At 49.8% G+C, this 21249-nt stretch overlaps 1 protein-coding gene across 1 annotated transcript; it reads left to right on the forward strand.

Annotated features, from left to right (window-relative positions):
• Positions 1 to 270: 270 nt before the first annotated feature.
• SMPDL3B (sphingomyelin phosphodiesterase acid like 3B) lies at positions 271 to 21145 on the forward strand. Its single transcript, XM_025393632.1, is given in 11 exon segments — positions 271 to 556; positions 6736 to 6949; positions 10689 to 10786; positions 14880 to 15023; positions 16017 to 16092; positions 16094 to 16187; positions 17377 to 17557; positions 17641 to 17774; positions 20488 to 20702; positions 20704 to 20767; positions 20769 to 21145. Coding segments are annotated over 11 exon segments (1353 nt in total). The 5' UTR covers positions 271 to 495; the 3' UTR covers positions 20841 to 21145.
• Positions 21146 to 21249: the final 104 nt, after the last annotated feature.

The raw sequence follows: 21249 nt of genomic DNA on the forward strand, positions 1-21249 counted from the left end.
TCATAATTGCTGCAACTGGAGGAAGGTACTTGGGGGTTCATTCCATCATTCTCTCACCTTCTGTTTCTGTTTGACCGTTTCCATAATACAATGTTAAGAAAGGATTAAACATGTGTCACCTCCTCCTAGAAGCCCTCTCACATTCCTCAGTCTGAATTAGATCCCCCTTTCCGGGGCTTGCCAATTCATCTGACATGCTGACCTGCAGTTCTGTGGTTTGCCCCTCCCTCCTGGGGGCAGGGGCTGCACAGGCAGGAGAGGTGTGGCTTCCACTTAACGTCCAGATGCCCGCCTCCTCGCACTGGCACAGATCGCACCCTGCTGGGCAAAGGAGGAAGAGCCAGAGGATCCAGATGCCTTGGAGGACTTGGAACACCTGTAACAGGACAGGGAGTTCTGCTCAGGCACGTGCCCACAGAAAACTACTTGGGAAGCCTGCGGTGAGAACAACAGCTCCTGGAGAATCCCACCACTCTGGTGAAGTGAGCCCCGAGGATGAGGCTGCTCGCCTGGCAGATTTTCCTGGCCCACTGGGGAGGTGCCAGGGCTGAACCAGGTATAGTACTGGGAATGTCTGCTATGCCTTTGTTTTGTACTATGAACTCTGGGGCTGCTGGAAGCTGCTTGCAGCAAACTTGAAGGTGCTTCTAAAGACAGCAAGGCAGGAGCTAGGGTAGGGAGGCAGGGTGGGGAGAGCTAGTGGGCCTTGGAGAGTGCTGTTTGAGCCTGAAGATTTTAAATGGAGGTGACAGCTGGCCAGGGAGGGACACCGATGTTGCGAAGAGGTCTGGGTACGTGAGAGCTAGCTAATTAGTAGAGGTAGGAGGTGGCAGGAAAGATTCGTGGACTCATTCAACAACTGAGGTCCTTTTCTGTACCACACATTATTCTAGGAGCCAGGGATATATCAGAGAAAAAAACAAAGTCCCGGTCTTAATGAAGGTGGGAGAATGAGTTGAGCCCAGGAGGTCAAGGCTGTAGCGAGCCAGGATCACGCTACTGCACTCCAGCTGGTTTTTTTTTTTTTTTTTTTTTTTTTTTTGGAGAGGCACGGTTTTGAACTCCTGGCACGGTTTTGAACTCCTGGCCTCCCAAAGCACTGGGATTACCGGTGTGAGCCAATGCACGTGGCCCATGAAATTTTTAATATTGCTTTTGAAATGAATTGTTGATTGTGATGAATTACTTGATTTTCATAGTTTTTGTTTTTCCTGCACTTTTAGAGTCAATACATTTTTTTTTTTCCCCAAGTCTCAGATATTTCTGTGGACCTTGCAGAGCTATGAGGCCTTGGGCCCTATGTCTGTTGTCCCTAGTGGGCATAAAGGCCTGGTGACCCCCTTTGGTGAAGGAGGAGGTGGGCCAGGACACCTTTTCGCTTGCCCAGGGATGCACTGTGCCCACTAGTCCTCCTCTCAGAGATGGTCATCTGGGGCAGACAGGCTCTATCTTCATCTTGTTTCCCTTCAGATGTCCTGCCTGCCCCTGCACTTTACCTGTGGACAGCAGCCAAGGACACGCTAGGGCTGGCTGGGTAGGACGTGGCCACTCCCCACCTTGTCCTTCTCTCATGGTGAGAGGGGGCCTTGTAGAACCCCCCCAGGAACCAAATGTGGAGTAACCACTGCTGCCCATTTACGGTGTTCTGTTCATCATCTCACATTTCTCATTTTAATTCTCATGAGGGCCCCAAGGGGTAGGGGGCGCTGTTATCTTGATTTTACAGAAGAGGAAACAGGCCCGGGGGAAGGTTCCGCTGTTCACACAGCTATGGGGTGGTGCAGCAGGATTCCTCCCAGGTCTGTGGCCTCAGCTACTCACTGTACTCAAGATCAAATTGATTTATCTTCTCAGTAATAAATGAATAACAATGATAGCGGAGATTGGTATACCTTTCTAGAAAACTGAAGTTACAGATGAATACTGTCTTGCTGTGAAAGGTCCAAGCGGTGCGAATGTAGAAAGCCTCTTAGCTTTAATGAGATCCCCAGTGAAGCATCTGGACAGTAACATTTGAGAAGTTCTGGTCTAAACGGTAAAGCATTAAAGCGCCCAGGCCCCCACACCTCCCCAGTCTCACTCCTGGCCCCAGGGGTAATTGCAGGTAATGGTGTGGTGTGTTGGGATTGTCCTGTATAAGCCCTTTCTCCTTCACTATCTTATCTGATGCTCACTGAGAGGCAGGCCAGATGTCAACATCCTGTGGCTCAGTGAGGCCTGGTGGCTTGCCCAGAGCCCCTAGGCAAACACATGGAAGAGCCTGGATTAGAAACCAGATCTCCCACCTCCCCATCCATGGTCCCGACATGCTAATTAGAGCTTAATTATTTTGATGTAGGGCCTGGAAGCTGGTGGATCCCATATTCTTACGGAAAACATGTATTATTACAGCCACCTTCTGGAGGGGGAGTTCCAAGTCAACAGGCATGACAACATTGTGTCGCAGCTTTGGGGTCAGAGAGGTCTGGGTTTGAGCCTTAGTTTGCTCATCTATGCAGTGGGCATAAGAATCCCCATCTCACAGACTGGTTGCCAGGATGAAATGAGATCAGTGTATGAAAGCCTGGGCACCTAGCCAACATGGTTTGAGTGCCTACAGTTCTAACTGGCCTCCCCACAGCCTTGTTCATTCATTGAATGTGCATTTGCACGTCTTCCACGTCCCAGACACCCTTCTAGGCACTGAGAACATAGAGATAAACAAGATGGGCTTGGTGCTCTCATGGAACTGACATTGTAAACAGGGAAGATGGACAATAAGCAAGCCAACAAGGTAAGTTCACATGTGAGAGTGCTCTGAGGAAAAGGAAGCTGGGGGAAGCAATAGCTAGTGACCAGACAGGCAGGGGAGGTGGCACTTGAGGTGGTCAGGGGAGCCTTCTGAGGAGTGACCTTGGGGCAGAGGCCTGAATGAGGAGGAGACAGTCGCATGATGATGTGGGAAGATTGGGTAATGCCATGGCGTAGTCAGGAAAGAGGCCCTGTGAGGAGAAGCAGCTTGGCTGAGGGTGGTGGGTTGGGCTGAGCTGACAAGGTCGCTGGGATCTGCACCCCCACAATGAGGAGGCTGGACCCCAAGGAGGTGGAGCTGCCCGCCTGGACCTCTAGCTCTCTCCACCATTCTGTCCACTAGCCTGGCCTCTCCTGGAGTCAGCACACGTACACACACAGACACACATGCACACACACATAAACACACATGCACGTACACACACCTTTCAGTAGGATGTGCCAGAGAGGCTGGAAAGTAGTTTCAGTTCTACACACTGGCTAGAAAACGACAACTGACACGTGAGATGAGGAGTTTCTGGAGTGTAGAAATGTTCCTGAATACTATGGGGGCTGACGTCAAAGGGGCCAAACTGCTCAGTGTTTGTAGTTAACTGAGAAAGAGCCAGCTTGAGGTAGGGGAATAGCCTCTTTCTCTGTCTGCAGAGGAAGCGTGAAGACCATGTGCCTGAGAGAAAGGCAAAGGGTCTCCCACCACATCCATCCTGGCCAGCCTGGCTCTGGGCTTGGAAGCAGGTGAGAGCCAATCACAGTCTCAGCTTAGGGACTTGGGATGCCCACCAACTCTGCCCAACTCTGCCCCCCAACTAACTGGTATGAGGCAGTTCATTCCTTTACTCTGGCTTGGGTTTTTGTCACTACAGGAATTATTTCTGTTCCTGTTTTTTCCTTTTTTTTTTTTTTTTTTTGAGACAGAGTCTTGCCATGTCGCCCAGGCAGGAGTGCAGTGATGCAATCTCGGCTCATTGCAACCTCCGCCTCCTGGGTTCAAGTGATTCTCCTGCCTCAGCCTCCCAAGTAGCTGTAGCTGGGATTACAGGAGTGCACCATAGTGCCCAGCTACTTTTTGGTTTTGTTGTTGTTGTTGTTGTTGAGACGGAGTCTTGCTCTGTCGCCAGGCTGGAGTGCAGTGGCTCAATCTCGGCTCACTGCAACCTCCGCCTCCTGGGTTCAAGTGATTCTCCTGCCTCAGCCTCCTGAGTAGCTAGGGCTACAGGCGTGTGGCACCACACCTAGCTAATTTTTGTGTTCGTAGTAGAGACAGGATTTCACCATGTTGGCCAGGATGGTCTTGATCTCTTGACTTTGTGATCCACGTGCCTTGGCCTCCCAAAGTGCTGGGATTACAGGCATGAGCCACCATACCTGGCCTTATTTTTTGTATTTTTAGTAGAGATGGGGTTTCACCATATTAGCCAGGCTGGTCTCGAACTCCTGACCTCAAGTCATCCACCCACCTTGGCCGCCCAAATTGCTGGGATTACAGGCATGAGCCACTCTGCCCAGCTGAATTTTATTTTCCGTACAGATGAAGTCTTGCTTTGTTGCCCCTGCTAGTCTTGAACTCCTGGCCTCAAGCAATCTTCCTGCCTTAGCCTCCCAAAGTGCTGAGATTACAGGTGTGAGCCACCATGCCACCGTGCCTGGCAGGAATATATTAGTGATCACAATATGTGTGGAAAGGTTAAATTTTCCCCATTGTAAACAAAGACTCACTTTGGATAAAAAATAAAAATGTGGGAATATGCTGTCAGCAAAAAGACCCATCTAAAATAGAAAGGCACTGGTTTTAACCCCTTTCGCCATCACATCTTTCTGGGAGGGATTGGAGCCCGGAGACCCCCATCATTTACCATGTGATCTTAGCCATGTTAACCTCCAGACCTTAGTTTCCTTATCTGTAAAGTAGGGATAATGTTCCCAGGGCTGTGCGGAGAACACTGTAACAATGCATGTGGGAGGGATAATGATTTGCTTCATCAGTCATTTACACTTTAGTATGAACATGTTTCAGATCCTTTCCTGAGACTCAGTTTAGATCAAGAGAGGTGGGGAAAAGCTCAAGAGCATCTGGGAGGGAAAGTCAAGGAGTGAGGGTCAGCGGCCAGCCTTTATCTGCAGGCCATTGTCCACTAAATGTCCTGTGGCCTGAGTGGGACTCTGGCTATCCCACCCTGAGATCAAAAGAAGTCCAGTCTCCCAGGCCCAGACACAGCTTCCTGGGGCCAGTGATGTTGACTTGTGGCTCTAAGTGACACAAGAAATGGAGGAGGAAGTGATTGCAACAGCAGAGGGTGAGGAAATCCTGGGCCTCACTCTTGTTTTAGTGAGAAACAGGATGAACAGAGGCCAGATCTTCTCAACTCTCCTTCAGTAAAGTCATTGAAACAACTTGTGCCGGCCAGGTGCGGTGGTTCATGCCTGTAATGCCAGCACTTTGGGAAGCTGAGGTGGGTGGATCACCTGAGGTTGGGAGTTCGAGATAGCCTGGCTAACATGGAGAAACCCTGTTTCTACTAAAAATACAAATACAAAAAAAAAAAAAAAAAAAAATTAGCTGGGCCTGGGGGTACGTATCTGTAATCCCAGCTACTTGGGAGGCAGAGGCAGGAGAATCGCTTGAACCCAGGAGGCAGAGATTGCAGTCAGTCCAGATCACACCACTGCACTCCAGCTTGGGCAATAGAGGGAAACTCTGTCTCAAAAAAAAAAAAAAAAGAAAGAAAGAAAGAAAAAGAAAAGAAACTACTTGTTCCAGGCCCCATACGGGGTTCGCATGAGAAGTCTAGTCCATCTCACCTGTCTCTCTGGATTCCTTTCTCTTTATTACACCGTAAAGTTTTTTGCCACTTCAGCCTCCTTTGGTTGGAAGCTGAGTCTAGCTTTTGGTCAATCACTTCAGCAAGTAGGACCACTCCCAGCTGCTTGAGCCACACCCCGGATCCAGAATCACCAGCAAGTATACCTACCAGAGGAGGTCAGCCCAATCTGAAGTGGCGTTCCTTTTTCCCTGGTCTAGTACTCTTACACTCACTTCCACATGTAGTCCCCAGTTTTTGCTGTTTTTTTGTTTTGTTTTGGAGACAGGGTCTTGCTCTGTCATCCAGACTGGAGTGCAGTGGCATGATCATGGCTCACTACAGCCTCCACCTCCTGGGCTCAAGAGATCCTCTCACCTTAGCCTCCTGAGTAGCTGGGACCACAGGTACATGACCCCATACCCGACTAATTTTCTAAATTTTTTGTAGAGATGAGGTCTCCCTATGTAGCCCAGGCTGGTCTTGAACTCCTGGCCGCAAGGAATCCTCTTACCTTGGCCTCCCAAAGTACTGGGATTACAGGCATGAACCACTGCACCCAGGCTTTGCTGGTATTGCTTAGCAAGGTTTTCCAGCTCATTTGGTGTGTAAACCTTCTCCATCCAGGTCAGACTTTTTTCTTTCTTTCTTTCTTTCTTTTTTAAATTTTGGAAGAAATTCCAGGACAGGTCAGATTTTCATATGTAGTTATATTTCCCTGCAGCTCGAGAGGATCTAGCTCTAGTTAATGGGCTTAGAAAAGTGACATAGCCCAGATTACACAGCTCCTAAGTGGCTCAGAGCCTGAGCACTTAACCCATACCCTCTCCTGCCTTTGCTTTAAAGCAAGCCCCCTCATTAAAATGCCTGAGCTCTAATGCTGTGGCTGCCCATCAAACGTGGGGAGAAGGACGGGGCCTTGCCAAAGGTCAGGGGTCAGGGATGGAGCTGAGCCTGTCCTCTGCTCTGTTCAATGTGTCCCTGGGCAGAGCCAGGCCTGTGGGCCTTTCTCTGAACCCGGGGTGCTCAGAGAAGACTTCCGTTTGCCTGTGTAATGCCCCTGCCCCAGCCCAGGGCTGGCCTGGACTTCCTTGCTTCCAGGCTGAGAGAGAGACCAGCTTGAAGGAGGATGTCTTTTCTCCTGCAGGGAAGTTCTGGCACATCACTGACCTGCACCTTGACCCTCACTACAAGGTATCCAAATACCCCTTCCAGGTGTGCCCATCAGCTGGATTCCAGTCAGTGCCCAACGCAGGCCCCTGGGGTGACTACCTCTGTGATTCTCCCTGGGCCCTCATCAACTCCTCCATCTATGCCATGAAGGAGATTGAGCCGGAGCCAGACTTCATTCTCTGGACTGGGTGAGTACAGTCGAGGCGGCAGCTACCCTTTGCCGGGCATCTTCTATGTGCTACATACCAGATGGCCCTTTGCCCACATCATCTCCTTTAATCCTCACATCAGTCTCACGTGAGGCTGAGGAACCTAAAGCTCAAAGGAGTTTTGTAACTTGCCTGGGGATCCCTGAGTCCAAAGATTCCAAAGTCTGTGTCCTCAACCTCCATGTCTCCTGGCTGTGGCAGAACGCAGCTCTCACTCAGGCTTTGGTTGTGGTCCTGGCATGCCTGGGCACCTGGAGAGTGCCCGGGTTTTAAGCTACGGGTGGACACTGGAGCCCTTCCCCCTGGGGCTTAGGGACTCTAAGTCTGAGAGGTCCAAGTGCAGGGAGGGAAGAAGTTATGAGGGCTGAAGGTGGCCCAGCCTGTGGTCCTAGTGTCCTGGCCGGCTGCTGGCCACCCCTGGGCTGCCCAGTGGCCCTGGAATGTCCTCACCGGTCAGAACTCTGCTCTACACAGTGACAGCTTGAGGGCTGATCCCAGTCATCGCAGAGACCCAGTTTCTGCTTCCTGTCCAATGTTGCTGCTCTAATTCCTTCAACTTTCCTGGGAACTTGCCTCCTTATCACTCAAGATCCCCCGATTCTGGCCGGGCAAGGTGGCTCATGCCTGTAATTCTAGCACTTTGGGAGGCTAAGGTGGGTGGATCACCTGAGGTCAGGAGTTTGAGACCATCCTGGCCAACTTGGTGAAACCCCGTCTCTACTAAAAATACAAAAATTAGCCTGGCATGGTAGTGCATGCCTGTGGTCCCAGCTACTCAGGAGGCTGAGGCAGGAGAATCGCTTGAATTCTTGAGACGGACGTTGCACTGAGCCGAGATCACACCACTACATTCCAGCCTAAGTGACACAGCAAGACTCTGTCTCAAAAAAAAAAAAAAAAAAAAAGAAAGAAAGAAAGAAAAGAAAGAAAAGAAAGAAAAAAAGATACCCCAATTCCCTCACTTGCTCCCTCACTTGGCAGGGCAACAAGTCATGCTCAGTTGTGGGGTAGACGCTAGGGATCTGAGATGATGGACACCCACACTTGGCTCCAAGGAGCTCATGGTCTTGTGGGCAATGCAGACAAACTCATTGACCTTACATCCCAGCAAGGAGAGAGGGTCACCTGGGGGATGTGGGAGCTTCACAGAGCACATGATCCCATCTGGCAGGATTAGGGGAAGGACATCCTGCAGGAACTGGTGGAGCAAGGGAGCTCTCGAGGAAGGCTGGAAGGAATTCTGACTTTGCGCTCCCTCTACCAGCCTCAGTAGACGCTTCTATAAGGCAGGGTGAAACCCATGACGCCCCTAGCTGTGATGTGGTTTGTGGGTGTGACCAGGAAAGATCTTCAGATGAACCTGCCAGGCTGGACACATAAGACACATGACATCGTCTCAAAAGGAGCCTGGACGGCTCTGGCTTCCTTGGGCTCAGGAATCAATCTAAGAAGAGAGTGAGCTTTGGTCCATGACCTTGGCCCTGCTCCCTTGAGGGGCCTCGCTGGGGGAGCTTCTGATTTCTCTGAGAAGGGAGAGCATATGTAGCATTCTGACAGATGACAGATGGGATCCCTCGGGAAATTCATGACCCTTTAGCAGATGCACATTTTTTTTTTTTTTTTGAGACGGAGTTTCGCTCTTTTTGCCCAGGTTGGAGTGCAATGGCGCGATCTTGGCTCACCGCAATCTCCGCCTCCTGGGTTCAAGCGATTCTCCTGCCTCAGCCTCCCGAGTAGCTGGGATTACAGGCATGCGCTACTACGCCTGGCTAATTTTGTATTTTTAGTAGAGATGGGGTTTCACCATGTTGGCCAGGCTGGTCTCAAACTCCGGACCTCAGGTGATCTGCCCGCCTCAGCCTCTCAAAGTGCTGGGATTGCAGGTGTGAGCCACCGTGCTTGGCCACAGATGCACATTTTTTTCCTGGGGAATCTCTGAGACCTTGAAGAGGTCTACAGCATCAGATAAGAAGATCTTTAGGACCCTTTACAATTCTTCAATTATAATGAAATTTGACTTCCTTTTTTTTTTTTTTTTTTTTTTGAGATGGAGTCTCACTCTGTTGCCCAGGATGGAGTGCAGTGGTGTGATCTCGGCTCACTGCAAGCTCTGCATCCTGGGTTCACGCCATTCTCCTGCCTCAGCCTCCTGAGTAGCTGGGACTACTGGCACCCGCCACCATGCCCAGCTAATTTTTTTGTATTTTTAGTAGAGACGGGGTTTCACCGTGTTAGCCAGGATGGTCTCAATCTCCTGACCTTGTGATCCACCGACCTTGGCCTCCCAAAGTGCTGGGATTACAGGTGTGAGCCACCACGCCCGGCCGAAATTTGACTTCTAAGAGAGCTGCAGTCCCTTTGAGGATGGCCATTAGAAATTAGGTGTGTTTTGCTACTCAGGAGGCTGAGGCAGGAGAATCGCTTGAACCTGGGAGACGGAGGTTGCAGTGAGCCAAGATCCCGCCACTGCACCCCACCCTGGGCGACAGAGTGAGACTCTGTCTCAACAAAAAAAGCACCTAAAAAAATTAAAAATGCACCTGGTGTGTTTTTTATCAGACAGAATTAGATTATCCAATCTGGAAATAAAAAATGTGAAATTTTGTCCCTTTGTCTTTGGGTTTCTGGCCTGTCCCCAGGGAGTTTTCAGGGCAAAACAGCCCCTCTTGCTGCCCTCATGTAGGTATCAGAGACACTGATAGGAGGCAATGGCTGTGAGCATAGACTCTGGGGCCAGGCTGACTGGGTTCAAATCTTGGCCCCACCACTTTCTAGTGGTGTACACTTAGCCACAAATTTTTTCTCCCCTGTCTCTGGTGCTTGATTTAGGATAGGCACAATTCTTAATTTTTCTGTGTCTTGGTTTCTTTATCTGTCAAACAATAAAATCTAACAATAGAATTTACATTGCAGTGTTATAGTGGGGAAAAAATTAGTGGCTATGGCAACAACACACAGAAAGTACCTGGCAGAAAGTCAGCCAGTGTGAGCTTCTAGTGGCAGTATCAATATTATTATGCTAATTAGTTTCACTGGGGGAGTACCTGGGCAGCAGAGGCCTCAGGATTTTGATTGTCTGGACATCTCCCCATCCCTACACCCCACTGCCACCGTTTTCCTCCCCTTGCCGAGCATTTCTAAGGTGGACCCAAGAATTTAGATTCATGGCATGGGGGGCACAATGGTCCCAGGGCAGAATCAGTACCTGCCCTGGAAAAGATCTGAACCCTAGACTCTGAAGCCAGCTTCAAACTCTTTTGAACTCTTCAGGAAAGGAACATAATTCAGAGATGGCTTCTCAACCCTGAGCTCTCTTGGGGTTTGCAGATAGGACTGGAACTCCAGAGCTTTCCTCTCTAAATAATAATATTAATTACAACCTAGCAGCTACTCTTACTGTACTACATTATGTATATAATTTTCCTCCTTGATGGATACCTAACAAGCACTCTGCAAGAACTGTATTATCCCAACATTACAGATGAGTTAATAGAGGCTCAGAGAGGTTAAACAACCAGTCAAGGGACCCATAGCAGGAAAATGGTGAAGCCTAGCTCTCAGCTCTGTCCCATCTGACTCCACTCTAGCCTGGCCATTCCCCCTCAAGGGGACATCTGAGGCCCAGGTCCACAGGTTTTCCTCTCACTGCAGAGCTGTCCCTTCCTTTTCTTTTGCCCCTTCCTGAGTTGTCTGCCCCAAATTGGCTTGGTGGTGTTAGTGATGACATGCCTCACGTGCCCGATGAGAAACTGGGAGAGGCAGCTGTACTGGAAATTGTGGAATGCCTGACCCAGCTCATCAGAGAGGTCTTTCTAGGTAAGACTGTGCCATTGGTCCCTCCACAGTGTTCTCTGAACTCCAGGCACTGTCTGGCACAGTGGGACAACAGCAGCAGCGAGTGTCCTGGTGACCTTCGTCCATGGACAGCGATGGCTGTTGGCCAGGTCTTCATGGTGACCATTTCTCACCTTCCTAACAAGCCGGAAGGCAACATGCAAGCCCATGGGCCTGTGGATACACACAGAATCCTTTCAAAGGAAATGCCCTGCATTTCACTATCTTCTGCTCCTGCCTATCACCAGACCCATGAACCCTTCTCCAGGTGTCTAGAGTTGCACACAGCAACTGGGTGAGTCTCACACACAGCCCATGTCCTGCTCTGGAGTTGGCATCCATCACCCTCAAACTGTCCTGGCTGCCAGGGTCTCTGGGAAATGCTAATTTCTAGCCAAGGTGCTGCTTCCTGTTGCTTCCAAGGACTTCAGAGCCTGGCAGAGCAGGCAGGGACTGGGGGTGAGTGAGGCAGCAGCCCTACAGGACAGTGTAGGGTGAATAGGGTCTGCGTGCCCCATCTAATGGCCCTTGCAAATGTTTTAAAGCAGTCTGCACCGAAAACAACATCCTGGAGGCTAAATCAGGCTGCCAGGCTGCCAACTGGGCACCTGAGAAAGCAGCCCACAGCCCCCAGCCCACCTTTTTCGGGTTCCAGTACATCTGCCCCCTCTACAGATCTTCATCATGTGCTCCCAGGACACAGATATGGAGTAATAATCGAAATAAATAACAGCACTAGCAGCAGTCACTCTGTGTCAAGTGTGAAGGGTCAGGCTGGCTCGAAGAATTTTCAAACCTTAGCTGCTTCACTGTCACCATAAGCCTCGGGGGAGGTGCTGTGACCTCAATTTTACTGATGAGGGAGGTGAGCCTTAGGGTTAAGCAAACTAGTGAAGGTCACATTTACTTAAGGGGTCCAAATCCTGGTGTGGGCACTGCCCTTACTGTCTGTTCCCGCTGCTTCCTTCCCTCAACACAAGTCAATCTAGGCAAAGAGATGCCTGGATGCTTCCAGCTTATCTAACCCAGCCCAACCCAAGTCAGGCTGCTTGGTTTCCTTTGTCTTCCAGTAGGGGTCACTAGTTAGGGTCAAACCAGGACATTCCCCCGACCCCAACAGCAGGCACCATTATTCCCAATATCTACAAAAGGAACCTATGGCTCCAAGCTAGTCATTTCCTAGGGAGGGACTCAAACTCAGATCCAACTGGGAGTACTTCTCCTTTGCTTCACATGGGACTTATGGAACACAAGTCAAATATTGGGTAAGAAAATGCTTCACTGACTGTTTTGTTTTTTGAGAGAAGGTCTTGCTGTCACCCAGCCTGGAGTACAGTGGCACGATCAAGGGTCACTGCTGCCTTCATCTCCCAGGCTCAAGCAATCCTTCCATCTCACTCTCTTACGTAGTTGGGATTAGAGGCACACGCCACCACTCCCTGCTAATTATTTTTATTTTCATTTTTATTTATTTATTTATTTTTTAAGACTGAGTCTTGCTCTGTCACCCAGGCTAAAGTGCAGTGGTGTGATCTTGGCTCACTGCAACCTGCACCCCCATGGGTTCAAGTGATTCTCTTGCCTCAGTCTCCCAAGTAGCTGGACTACAGGCGTCCGCCACCACGGCCCGCTAATTTTTGTATTTTTAGTAGAGATGGTGTTTCACTATGTTGGCCAGGCTGGTCTCAAAGTCCTGACCTCAAGTGATCCGCACGCCTTGGCCTCCCAAAGTGCTGGGATTACAGGCGTGTGCCACTGCGCCTGGCCTGTTTTCAATTTTTGTAAAGATAGAGGTCTTGCTGTGTTGTGTAGGCTGGTCTTGAACTCCTGGGCTCAAGTAATTCTCTCCCTCAACCTCCCAAAATGTAGGGATTACAGGCATGAGCCACCATGCCTGGCCTATTGACTATGATTTAACACACAAATGTAAATTATAAGATTTTGTAGTTTCTACCACACTTGCCCATTTATTGAATTTCCTAATATCCAAGATGCCATTGACTGAAAGATGCATCATTTTGTATAACTAAGAAAAAACAGCTACCAATTATAATCTGACACAGCACTTTCTCATGGCCACACCTCACTTTTAGAGATGGTGCTATGAGAACAAATGGGAAGGGATGAAATGAAGGTGTTAGCTAACTGACAATTCTAAAAACACAAGTCAAGCAGAACACTCCCATTTTATAGATAATTAAACCAAAGTACAGAGAGGTCGAGGAAGTGGCCTAAGAAGAGGAAGGGACTGAAACTCGAGATTCAGGGTTCCACATCATGTGTTCTTCCTGCTGTGTTCAACTTTACCCACCAGAGTCGGCCATGAACACTGGTCCCCGCTCATCAGCACAGTCAAGTGGTTGACAACACAGGCATGCAAAGCAAACAAATCCAGGGCCCTGGGCCAGGTGCAGTGATCATATGCCTGCAAACCCAGCACTTTGAGAAGCTAAGGCTGGAGGATTGCTTGAGGTCAGGAGTTTGAGACTGGCCTGGGCAACATAGTAAGACCCTGCTTCTACAAAAAATAAAAAAAAAATAGCCATGTATGGTGGTGTGTATCTATACTCTTAGCTACTTGGGAGGCTGAGGCAGGAGGATCACTTGAGCCCAGGAATTTGAGGTTACAGTGAGCTATGATTGTGCCACTGCACTGCCGCCTGGGCGGCAAAGCAAGACCCTGTCATGTAGGGCCCAGTTCTAGCTCTGCTATAGTTTAGCTGGGTAATCTCATAAAGACTCAGTCTGCTGCCTGTGAAAAAGGAAAGTCATGGTACCTGTCCATAGGGTTGTTATGAGGATTAAATAAGGTAATTCATTCACTCATTTAGTCAATCAACTAGTAGTTATTGAGCATTGACTATGGTAGAGACACCATTCCAGGAGTAGAAGACGTGGCAATGAACAAGACACCAGGTCGCACCCCCGTGGAGCTTATGTTTGCGAGGAGCTGGGCACACAGAAGCAGTGAAAACACAGGAGTGAGTCCCTCCCTTCTCAAATGCCCTTGGGATTCAGGGATTTTTTTTTTTTTTTTTTTTTCTTAAATGGATTCTTAATGGCTGCTGGCATTTACTTTAGAGAGGTGAGGTTTTTCCAGGCAGTTACAGTGATGCATTTCACAACCTCCTACTTTGGCAGAATTCTCAGCATTTCCAGGTCTTGTAGGCTGTACCAGGCAAAGGGTGTGTTAGAGATATTTCCCAACCGGAATGGGAGACTCCAGCCTCCCTCATTTGTTCCAGGTCACGCCCTGTGATAGACCAAGCTCATATAAGGGCCCGGCCCTGTTCTGAGTCCAAGAGTTTTTGTGGAGTGTCAAATATTTATTGAGCACCGATTAGGTACCAGACACTGAGCATAAAATAAAAACAGAAATGAGGCTGTTCATGTGGAGGAAATGAGTCTAATGGGTTTCCCTACACCTCCAGGCCTCATTCAGAGGCCCCTTCCTCAGGGAGGCCTCCCCAAACCCACTCCTACCCTCTGTTGTTACTCCCCATAGCAAGTGGCCATTCCCTTTTTGTGACATCCCTTACACCTCTACTCAATACCTGTCAACCCTATCGAACTGCAGGACCTCTGGGGCTGGAAGCCTGGTTTCCAGCTCTGTGCATTGGCTCATAGTAGGTGCTCAATAAAACATTTGCTGACTGCATGGATGACTGAAACTCCTAAGGCCTCCTAGAGTGAAGCAGACCCTTTCCCTAACAGTAAGATGGATCTGGAATCACCAGGAATTGGGAACACTAAATTACCAAGTGGCTGACAGTGATCGGAATCATTTAGACCTAGTTCTCCCCTTCTCATCATCTGCTGTTTTCCTTCTAACCAGGAAACTTCCTGCTGGGAATGGGTTTAGGGACTGCGATGAAAGCAGCCACTGCTGTTCCTCCCAAAGCCTAAGCAAAGTTCAGTCAGATTCTATCAAATGTGGGTTTCCTATCTGCATCTTTTCCTCATCTGTGCTATCGCTCTTCCCCTTGAGCTCTGCTGGCCAGTGGCCAACAGAAAATGATTAACTCCCCCGAGTGCTTTTGCATATATATTTTGATGTTTCACCCTTGCTTCCCAGATACTAAAGTCTATGCTGCTTTGGGAAATCATGACTTTCACCCCAAAAACCAGTTCCCAGCTGGAAATAACAAGATCGACAATCAGATAGCAGAACTATGGAAACCCTGGCTTAGTAACGAGTCCATTGCTCTCTTCAAAAAAGGTACCAGCACCATCTGCTCATATCAGGAGCACTTACTGTATGCCAGGGTCTGATCTTCATCTTCACAACAACCCCTTGAAATAAGTACTGATTTTATCTCCAATTTACAGATAAGGAAGCCAGGGTCATACAACTTAGAAAAGGGAGTCTTGGGAGCAGAATCCAGAACTAACTCCAAAGCCCTTGCTCTAAACCCCACGGCACTCATGATGCTCCTAAGTTCATATCTACTGAGCCTTTACTGTGTGCCAGGCATTACCCTCAGCCTGGTCCTAGACACTTCACAACAGCCCTTGGAAGGAGTGGTTTTGCTTCCAGCAGGTGTGAACCTTGCCACCACTGACACCATGGGCTGGATGATTCTGTCGCAGAGGACTGCCATGTGTGTTGCAGAATGTTGCAAACACCCACTAGAGTGATACCCTCAGGAACACCCCCAGTTGTGACAACCAGAAATGTCTCAGACATTGCCCAGTGTTCCCTGGGGCCAGAAGCACCTGGTTGAGAATGACTGGTCCAGAAACACAGCCAGCCCAAGGTAACTGTGACCCTACTCTTCCCTTTCCTCGGTCTCCTGCTGTTGGGACTCCCCAGTGGTCAAAGCCAACCAGAAGCCTGTGGCACAGAGGCCTGTTGATTTAATCCACGTAGATCAGCTCTTGGAAAAGACAGCTGAGCGGTGAAGGGTGGACAGTGGATCTGGATGGGCAAACACACATCACTGTTATTCTCACTATACAGATAAGGAAACCGAAGTACAGAGAGGTGAAGTTACTCTCCCAAGTTGCACAGCGAATGAGTTCCAGAGCCAGGATTTCAATCCAGGCCTTCTGGCTCCAGAACCTCTGACCTTCCAGATTGAGGTCCCACCCATGGGAAAGATGGGAGGGGAAGATGCAAGGGAAAAAGAAAGTGGGACAGTGAAGTGGAAGGGGCAGAAGCCTGTCTGGCCAGAGGTGGGGGCCTCCTTCATATTGTCCCTGGCTGTGACAGGTGCCTTCTACTCTGAGAAGCTGCCAGGTCCCAGCGGGGCTGGGCAAATTGTGGTGCTCAACACCAATCTGTACTACCAGCAATGAGCTGACAGCAGACATGGTGGACCCTGGCCAGCAGTTCCAGTGGCTGGAAGATGTGCTGACCAATGCCTCCAAAGCTGGGGACATGGTAAGAGGTCCTGCTCCTTTCTTTTCTCATCTAGGGTTATTTTCTGCACAAGTCTCCCGCTTGGCACAAACTCACCCACCCACCCAAAGATGCCCACATCCCAGAGGGTCCTCCATCAGCCTGGCACCAGCAGAGGGCTTCCTCCATCCTCACCACAGCCCTGTGTGCTGGGATCCGGAGCCCACTGCAGATGAGGACCCTGAGGCTCATAAAGAGTGGTGACAGTCCCAAGTCATATAATAAGTGATGAAGCCCAGACTAGAAGACCAGTTTCCAGACTCCAAGTCCAGTGCTGTTTCTACTCCCACCACATGTGCAGCTGCAGCCAGGACTGTGTGCCAGACCTCCAGGGGATGCCCTGCCCTTGAGTGTGTCCAGCTAGTCTGCTGGCCTGACAACTCCTCAAGAACTGGCTCAGTGTCCCATTTGCCCAAGTCCTCGCACTGACTAGCCTCTCCCAAGAGGATCTCACAGCTGGTGCCCATGAGCACGCACTATGTCAACATTGGGCACGTTGTTTAGGACATTATACAGATGATCTCAGGTAGCAGAACTATGGAAACCCTGGCTCAGTAACGAGTCCATCATTCTCAAAACCCCACCAGCTAGGTATTATTCTGGATGAGAAAACAGCAGCTCAGAGAGGTGACACACAGCTGGTGTCTAAACTGCAGTCTGACTCCAAAACCCATAGAGTTAACCCTGTCCCCTGTTCTAACTCCTGCCATGGTGGCCAAGTGCCCAGGTGTTGTCAGCTGAGTGACTCAAGGAATGTAAGAAACGAATGCACATTACCGTGTAGCATATGAACACAACCATGCAAGAATGGTATTGTTGCAGTGTTCAAGCTCTCCAAGAGAGGAGTAGTCTTGGAAGGATTAGGAAGGCTTCATTGAGGAGGTGTTCTTTGAGTTAGGTTTTGAAGTATGGGGAGGATTTACAGAAGTGAAAAGGAGAAGGGTACTCCAGGTGGCAGGCATGGAGGTGGGAAGGTATGTGGTGCATTCATTGCAGGGCACAGGGAGAATGCCTGAGTCTGCCTGGTAGATGGAATCCGGGAGGCTTTCAGGGAGGAGATACATTTGGGCCCATCTACCTGTCTTTGGGGCAATTTGCAGGTTTTGAGAAGTAGAAATGAGGGTCTGGAGAGGGTATCTGTGAGCCTTTTCTGCGAACCCCTCCCTTGTAGGTGTACATTGTTGGCAACATGCCCCCAGGGTTCTTTGAGAAGACACAAAACAAGGTATGGTCCCAGGAGGGCTTCAACGAAAAATACCTGAAGGTGGTCCGGAAGCATGGTTGCATCATAGCAGGGCAGTTCTTCAGGCACCACCACACTGACAGCTTTCAGATGCTCTATGATGACGCAGGTATTCAACCTGGAGGGCAACTGCCAGCTCCGTCCCTCCTTCTCTCCCCAGACCCTCTCTGTCCTGCTGCTCTTTCCTGACAGGTGCCCCCCTAAGTGCCATGTTCATCACACCTGGAGTCACCCCATGGAAAACCACGTTACCTGGAGTGATCAATGGGGCCAACAATCCAGCCATCCGGGTGTTCGAATATGACCGAGCCACACTGAGCCTGAAGGTCAAGAGTCCTGTGGAGGCCAGAGGAGGAGGGTGGCAGGGGCTTAAATGCATCACCACCTCCCCTAACGCTCAGCTTATCCACCCTCCCCTGACCACTGAGCCTCAGGAAGGTTGATCTCCTTCCACCCTTCTCCAGCTCAGGATCAGAACCCTGGAGGCACCTGCCACCAAGTCAGGGCAGTGCTTCCCCAAGTCTCCTTTTCCCCTGGATGACTGGCACAGCCTCATACCTGGTCTCCCTGCCTCTGGCCCTGCCCTGCTGTGGTCCATCTGCTACACAACAGAGAAGAAACTAATCTCCTATAGCACCACTTTCATCTTGTCTCTGTCCTGCTCAAAAAATTTCAATAGCTCCCCAGCGCCTTCAAGATAAAGTTGTGTCTCCTTGGCCTAGTACTCAAGGCTTTCCACAGTCTGACTTCAAGCCCATTGTCCACCTTTTCCATACACAGACAAGGCTCCAGCCCCTAATTCTTTGAGCAATCCCTCACCTGGTAGGATGAGCTTGTGGTTGTTGAGATGAAAAATAGTATTCCTTTATTTATCCATCAAAATGCATAAGTCTGTGCCATGGGCCAGGCCCTGTTCTAATCTCATGAGATACGTAAATGTACAAAAAAAAGTCACCCCTCTCCTGGACCTGACATCTCACAAGAGAGGGACAATAAATATGTAGAATTAATTCTAGTACTGAGAGAAGGGCTAAGGAGAAAATGAAAACAGTGAGGTGACAGAGTGATGGCTATGGGAGGTGTGTACTGTGTTAAATAGGTGGGAAGGGGAAGTGTCCACATAAGATGCCATTTGAGTTCTGAGTGTATTGAGGGAGTGAGCCATGTGGGTATCTCAGGGAGGTGGAGGGAAGAGCAAGTCAAAGGCCGGGGTGGGAATGTGCTTGGTGGGTCAGGGGAAGAGCACGGAGGCCAGGTGGCCACAGGGAGAGGCCCAAGGGGAGAGTGGGAGGGGAGGTCCGATCTTGGAGGCATCAATGAGGACTTTGGATTTGGAGGGTTTGGCGCAGAAGAATGAAGTCCTGTGACTTAAAATTTTACGGAATCATCACGTCTGCTGTGCAGGGAACAGGCTATAGGGGCAGGTGGGGAAGGAGTGAGGCCATTTGGAGGGAAGGACAAACCCCAGATGACAGGATGGTGGCTTGGCCAGGGTGGAGGCAGTGAGGTGGTAAAAAGTGCCAGGTCCTGGATGAATTTTGGATGCAGAATTTGCTAGAGTGGATGTGGGCTGTGAGGGAAAGGGACGAATCCAGGAGGCTTCCAAGGCTTTTGGCCTGCGCAATGGATAGGCTGTGGCTGCCGGTTATTAAGAAGAGTGGCAGGGTGATCAGGCTTCGGGGGGTGAGTCAGAGGTCTGGTTTTGGACCTGCTAACTTTGGGATGGCTGAATGGCATCAAGTGAAAGTGGTCAGGGAAGGGGCAAGTTGGAGCTTGAAGAGGTGGCGATAGAAATGTGATCTGGGAGTGGAGAGAGGACATTTAAAACCAACGACTGGATGAGCTAACCCAGGTCCTTGATTCTAATAAATGTAGATTAAGAAGAGGTCTGAGGGGTTTTAAGAGTGGCCCGTTGTCCACATGGGCACTCTGAGGGTCTGAGCAAGGGGAATGGCAGGCTGAGGGACCCCCACCATCACCCGCGAACGGGCCCTACATTGTCCTCAGGGAAGGAGTCAGCCCTGAGCTTGAATCCTGACTCCACCACTCAAGCTTTTTGATCTTTTGACCTCTGTGTCTCACTTGCTTCACCTGTAAAATGGGAGTAACAGAACCTCACAGGGTTTGAGGAGGACTCCATGAAATAATGGAATGTGCCTGGCACAGAGTGGCCATGCATATGGGCAGCTCGTCTTACCCCATCTGCAGTGGCCTGAAGCAGGTTCATAAATGTACCTGGAACCTGTTGGACTGATGAACCCCGCAGAGCCTAGCCGTGAACATGCACCTGGGTCCTAGGAGTCTATAGTTCATGATCTCTCTCATGCTTAATGTCGCTCTTTTTATGTTGCTTTTGTCTATTCATTATGTAAATATTTACTGAGCATCTTCTGTGTGTACCCTAGCATGGTGGGACCTGGGTAAACAACCTGGGGGCCAATCCTGCTACCACTGAATACCTGTATGAATACCTGTATGACTACCTGTATGACTACCTGTATGAATACCTGTATGAGTACCTGTATGTATGAATATCTGTATGACTACCTGTATGAGTACCTGTATGACTACCTGTATCAATACCTGTATGACTACCTGTATGAGTACCTGTATGAATACCTGTATGAGTACCTGTATGAATATCTGTATGAGTACCTGTATGTATGAATACCTGTATGACTACCTGTATGAGTACCTGTATGAGTACCTGTATGACTACCTGTATGAATACCTATGTGACTACCTGTATGAATACCTGTATGTATGAATACCTGTATGAATACCTGTATGACGCTGGCCAAGTGAATTAACCTCTTTAGGCCTCAGTTTCCTCATTTGTGAAACCAGGGTAATAAGCGCAGTTACCTCATTCAATTCAGAGGATGTCTGCCAAGCACACTGGGTGCACAGCTAAGTGCTCAATAACTACTAGTGGTCATGATCACTACTCTAAAGAACGTGGGGGCAAATGCAAGGTGCAGGATGGGGATGGAAGCAGACAGCTGCTCACAGCCGGCCTACCCCAAACCCTTTCTCCAGGACATGGTGACCTACTTCATGAACCTGAGCCAGGTGAATGCTCAGGGGATGCGGTGCTGGGAGCTCGAGTACCAGCTGACTAAAGCCTACTGGGTTCCCGACACCAGTGCCCACTCTGTGCAGGCAGTGTTGGACCGCATCGCTGGCGACCAGGGCGCACTACAGCACTACTACGTCTATAACTCAGTCAGCTACTATGCTGGGGTCTGCCACGAGGCAGCACGTGTGTGCCATGCGCCAGGTGGATGTTGACACCTACACCACCTGTCTGTATGCCTCTGGGGACCACACCCGCGCCCCAGCTCCCGCTGCTGCTGATGGCCCTGCTGGGCCTGTGCACGCTCGTGCTGTGACCCGCCAGGCTCACCTTCTTCCTGGTAACGGGTAACGGGGGTAGTGCCCGGGATCACCCAGAACTGGGCTTTCCACCATTTCCTCCGCGCCTGAGGAGTGAACTGAAATAGGACAACCGAATCGGGAAGTGAAGCCCCAGGACCTGCAGTGATCCGTGATCGCGCCACTGCACTCCAGCCTGGGCGACAAAACCAGACTCTCTCCAAAAACAAACCAGAAACAGAAAACAAATGACGACCCAAGACCCCCCACAGCATATTTCTTTTGCGTTTTATGTTTCATTCACAAAACAAAGCTCATGGTGAGTTTGATTCTTTGTTGTATTCCTTTTCTTTTCTTTTGAGACGGAATCTCGCTCTGTCGCGCAGGCCCGAGTGCAGTGGCGACATCTCGGCTCATTGCAACCTC

The sequence above is a fragment of the Theropithecus gelada genome, chromosome 1 (genome assembly GCF_003255815.1).
Source record: "Theropithecus gelada isolate Dixy chromosome 1, Tgel_1.0, whole genome shotgun sequence".
In the NCBI taxonomy this organism is placed as follows: Eukaryota; Metazoa; Chordata; class Mammalia; order Primates; family Cercopithecidae; genus Theropithecus; species Theropithecus gelada.